Source organism: Pipistrellus kuhlii, unplaced genomic scaffold (assembly GCF_014108245.1).
Source record: "Pipistrellus kuhlii isolate mPipKuh1 unplaced genomic scaffold, mPipKuh1.p scaffold_m20_p_55, whole genome shotgun sequence".
Taxonomy (NCBI): domain Eukaryota; kingdom Metazoa; phylum Chordata; class Mammalia; order Chiroptera; family Vespertilionidae; genus Pipistrellus; species Pipistrellus kuhlii.
The window spans coordinates 968,777-974,005 of record NW_023425557.1 but is presented as its reverse complement, the minus strand read 5'-3'; the positions used below and the strand labels follow the sequence as shown (position 1 = coordinate 974,005).

Genomic DNA, 5,229 nt, shown 5'->3' with positions numbered 1-5,229 from the left:
GCGGTGCGGGCCACATTGCAAGGCCTGGCGGGACGGATTTGGCCCTCGGGCCTTGTGTTTGACACATGTGCTTTAGAGAGTAACCGCTGAGCTCTGCTTCTGTCTTATCGGCTATGGCAAGATAGGGCCACATTCCAATGTCCAGCAGGATGTGATGGGAACTAACCCTGCGGGCTGTCCCCAGTCTTTAGAATTTAGTCTTTAAAATTTAGAACAAAGGAAAATTCCTGTGGTTTGAACCTTTTTTTTTTTTGGCAGAGAACCAAATGTAGAGAAAGTTTATTCACTGCCTGCTAATCACCTCTCACTGTGAGGAAGTTCCACAGGCTAACTTGCCATGCTTGCCCTAGCCCAGAGGGGCTTCCAGTCCTGAAGGCATCCTGCCTAGCCCCTGGGAAAAGGCACTGCAACCACAAAGTGGGGGCTGAGAGAGCCCCCCCCCCCACAATGTAACAGCTTAGAGGAGCAGAAGCCCCACTCTTATTATCTCAGTCCTGCCCTGGCCCCTTGGAGAGTGCTGGCTGGGGAAGAGGGTGGTGTCCTGCCAGCTGCCTCCACCCCTCAGCCTGGGACTCTCTCGGGGTACCTGAGATGGATGGGGTGGGGCGAGCAGGCCTCACTTCTCAAAGTGGTCCAGGGGATAGTGCTCGCCATAGGTCTGGAGGTGACGGGCCAAGGACTCCCGCTGCTTGCGGAGCTGGGCAGGCATCTCCTGATACACATCCGAGAAGAGCAGATTGGGATTGGGCTTCAGCTTCCGCTCGGCCTGCTCGAAGGCCTCCATCACCTTCTTGCGGGACTGCTTCCTCCAGGCCTTCTCCTGCTCGTCATCCCACCAGCCGCGGCTCTGCATGTAGTGCCTCAGCCTGGAGATGGGGTGGTCCTGCTTGGCCCAGTAATTGACCTCGTCCACCGAGTGGTATGCCGAGCTGTCGTCTCTGGTGCTGTGGTGCCCAATCCTATAGGTCATGGCTTCAATGAGGAAGGGCTGGCTCTCCGCCACGGCCGGCCGCCGGGCCTCCTTGGTGGCATTATACACAGCGAACACATCATTGCCATCCACACGGATTGACAAGATGCCGTACCCGGGGCCTCGAGCCGCGATGCCATCCCCGCGGTACTGCTCAGAGGTGGGTGTGGAAATGGCATAGCCATTGTTTCTGCAGAAGAAGATGATGGGGCACTCAAGGGTGGCAGCGAAGTTGAAACCGGCATGGGCATCCCCCTCACTGGCTGCCCCCTCACCAAAGTAGCAGATGACAATCCTGTTGGCATTGGCCCGCTTGGCTGCGTAGGCTGCTCCCACCGCCGGAGGAATCTGTGTGGCCAGTGGAGAGGAGATGGTGACGAAGTGACGCTCCTTGCAGCCATAGTGGACGGGCATCTGGCGCCCCTTACCCAGGTCGTTCACGTTGCCGTAGCACTGGTTCATGAACTGTTCCAGGGGGAAGTCCCCATACATCAGCACACCTGCCTCTCGGTAACTGGCCAAACACCAGGTCAGTGTTGTCCAGGGCTGCTGCACTCCCCTTCCTCACCATAGTTGGTCATGTAGAAGGAGATCCGGCCCTGCCGCTGGGACTCATAGAGGATGCGATCCATGGTGTTCAGCAGCGTCATGCTCTTATAGAACCTGAGCACCTTCTCCTGCGGCAGATGGGGATCCTCACTGGGGTTGATGATCTGACCCTGCCGATCCATGACACGGGAGATGGGGATCCCAGAGATGACATTGGGTTGCATGAATTCCAGCTTGTCTATGAACTCTGCTGAGGCCCCTGGGAACTGGGGCTTGTCATCCAGGGATGAGAAGTGCTGCTGCTGCTGTCTCTGCGAATGAGACACAGCCAGCCCCCGAGTCCCAAGACGCCGCAGGAGCTGAAAGCCAGCCCGGCCCAAGCCTCTACTCGGTCCCCACATCCACATCCGCGCTCCACCGGCTGCCAACGCCATCTTGACTTGGTTTGAACCTTTAAAAGGGACTGCCTATCCCTGAAACGGGGCAGTCACGGCTGTCCTGGCCAGATATTTCAATAAATCCTTGCCTGCTTTTTTTAAATTAATCATCAGCCTCTGCTGGTCTTATTTTGAGCCCAGGATTCGACCCCACAACACTCACGTATGTGTTTTGTGAAGCTTTATTTTTTTATGGTGTGTGTGTGTGTGTGTGTGTGTGTGTCCTAGGTAACAGTAAAATGTGTGTGTTTTTAAAAAATATATTTCTTTATTGATTTTAGAGAGGAAGGGAGAGGAAGAGAGAGATAGAAACATCAATGATGAGAGAGAATCATTGATCCGCTGCCTCCTGCACGCCCCCTGCTGGGAATGGAGCCTGCAACCTGGGCACGTGCCTGACCGGGAACCAAACCTTGACCTCCTGGTTCATACATAGGCCATGCTCAAGCTCTGAGCCCCGCTGGCGGGGCAAACGTGTGTTGTTTTCACCAGGGATCACACCCTGTGGCAGCCAGTGCCCCGGGCGGGAAATGCGCTTTTCCTGGGTCTTCTGCTGTTTCAGATGAAGAACTGAGAAGACTCGGTGGGCGGGGCCCTGAAGATCCCTCTGTCGCTTGGATTCAGATGCCACTTCTCAGCTTGTTTGAGCTGAAGATGCCCTTTCAGGCACGGTGCCTGGTCTGTACGCTGTCAGGGCACAGAACGGGAATCCAAATGCAGCCTCGGCTCCCGCACCGCAGACCTGGCGGCCATTGCACTTTCTCTGTGAAAATAAACTGGTGAAACCTGGGGATTGGGTGGGGGTGGGAGTTATATTCTCCTCGGAGCGGGCTCCAGTTACAGCCGCCAGCTGCTGGCCCTGACTCCCTCCTCCCCTAACTCTCCCCCCATGGGATGCCAGCAGCTGTCTCCACGCCCTGACAGGGTTCCCAGTGAGCAGATGTGGCCAGGAAACTGAGAGGCCCCACATTATTTTCTTTTTTATTTATTTACTTTTTGCCTATTTTTCTAAACACACACACACACACACACACACACACACACACACACACACAAAGCAGGCATACAGCACAGATAATCCAGACAGTAAGTTTGCATTCTTATATAAGGTTAAAAAATAGTCTAATCGCCCTGACCAGTTTGGCTCAGTGGATAGAGTGTCGGCCTGCAGACTGAAGGGTCCCAGGTCCGATTCCGGTCAAGGGCATGTACCTTGGTTGTGGGCACATCCCCAGTAGGGGGTGTGCAGGAGGCAGCTGATCGATGTTTCTCTCTCATCGATGTTTCTAACTCTCTATCTCTCTCTCTTCCTGTCTGTAAAAAAATCAATAATATATATATTTTTTAAAAATCAGAGTGAGCGTGCTGGGCCTTACGAGAAGCCAGGGCTGGAGGTTTGCCAGGCTGGACCTCCACACCCACGCAAGGGCGGCAGCAAGCCAGCCCTTTTAGGGCCTTTCCCAGATGTGGGGTGGGCGATCCAAGCTGTCTGTCCACCGCCAAACCTCTAAGAGCCCGCCTCTTTCCGGCAGAGGCTTCACTTTTTGGAAAACTATTTGCACGCGATTGCAAAACGCACGCGGCAGGAGAAATGGGTGAGGCGCTTAGACCCCGCCCAGTGCCGGGTACCGTTCTGAGACCTCTGTGCTCAGCATCTCAAGGAAACAGCCCAGTAGTCTGTGAGGAAGGGGCTACTCCCAGCACCCCCCCTGTCCCCTCCCCCCTCCCCGTTTGCAGATGCGGAAGCCGCACTCAGAGGTGGTGTGACGCGGGGAAGGTGAGCGGGAAGGTTAGGACGGAACCCGGGTCCCCTCCGGAGATTAGACTCTTGGCCGCTACGCTCTGCAGGAACACCGTGCAAACCGGATCTCTTGCTCATCTGCACACGTGTTTCCTCTTTTGTTGGTAGCGCACATGGCAATGAACCGAGGGCGGCGTGTCGCCAGGTCACCCAGAACCGTGTAAAATGCAGGTCCTGGTGCGATAGGTCGGAGTGGCGCCGAACAGGTTTCCGGATGGTCATGCGGTGGGTCCCCCTTGGAGAGGCCGCAGCCATGCAGGAAATCACTGCCCGCAGCCTGGCGTTTGGAGGACCAGCGGCTTCGGAGCTTCCGGGCAATGGGCTAATGGGCTGATGGGCTAGAGTCCCAGGCACCTGGGAGTGCTCAGAGGCACCGCCTGTGCACGACTTAATTTTTTTATTTTTTATTTTGTTGATTATGGTATCACTTAATTGTCCTCATCCCCCCATTCCCACCCCAAACCCCTCCCCACATATGCCCCCACCCCCCTGTAGTCCAGGCCACTGGCTAGGCCCATCTGCATGCACTCAAGTCCTTTGGTTGGTCTCTCCCCCTTCCCCCCACCCTCTCCCACTTTCCCTCTGAATTTTGAGAGTCGGATCGCTGCTTCTCTTTCTCTTGGGTCTGTTTTTGTTCATCAGTTTATGTTGTTCATTATTTCCTCTAGGTGAGTGAGGTCATGTGACCCAAGAAATACCCTTGCAAGAACCGAACCTGAGACAAACCATAATGGTTATAGGGAGAGAGGAGGCAACTCTGCAGGACTTTAAACCTTCGCTCCCCAGCGCCCCCTGGTGGGGACCGCGGGCGCATCCTGAGCGCGGGCTTGGAGCGCCCCCTGGCGGGAAAATAGCGCGAGGCAACTCGCGAACTTGGACCCGCCTCCGCGGGCCTGGAAGCAGGGGGGCGGGGCGTCCTGTGTGATGGGGCGGAGCCTGAGCTGAGGGAAATGGGGGGAGGAGGGAAGGTCTTGTGAGCACCAGGCTTTAGGGAACCACATGGAGGGGAAGGAGTGTCGTTTCTGTCCCAGGAACCCTGACTTCTCCCTCCGGGCCATTCGGGGACCTGGTCTCATTCTCGAGATCTCGGGGCGCCCCGGCTCCGTTTGAGCCGGCAGAGGGGCCCTGACAGGTTCATCCTCAGCACACCCCCACTTCTCTGCACGCCCCGACCCCGATCCGGACCCCAGGGGCTCCGGACATTCATTTCAAGCCTGGCTCACATCTAAACGCCAGTTACAAGGATCTCATTAGACATCCGCCCCATGTAAACGCTGTCTCCCCTGAACCCTCCCCGACCCCGGCCCTGCAGGGTCAGTGACCACAAGCGAACACCCCCCAACCCCCCAGCCCCTCAGCCCGGGCTGGGGCTTCGGCACCGGCTGCCCCCGCCCCCGCGTGCGCTCCCCTTGGTATCCGCTCCTCGCCGCTCCCTCCTCGGGCTTTGCTCACGGCTTCCCGCAGCTTCAGCG

At 56.7% G+C, this 5,229-nt stretch overlaps 1 protein-coding gene across 1 annotated transcript; it reads right to left on the bottom strand.

Annotated features, from left to right (window-relative positions):
* Positions 1-261: 261 nt before the first annotated feature.
* On the bottom strand, positions 262-1,968 carry LOC118706803 (2-oxoisovalerate dehydrogenase subunit alpha, mitochondrial-like). Its single transcript, XM_036416408.2, is given in 3 exon segments — positions 262-1,483; positions 1,485-1,530; positions 1,532-1,968. Coding segments are annotated over 3 exon segments (1,335 nt in total). The 5' UTR covers positions 1,954-1,968; the 3' UTR covers positions 262-616.
* Positions 1,969-5,229: the final 3,261 nt, after the last annotated feature.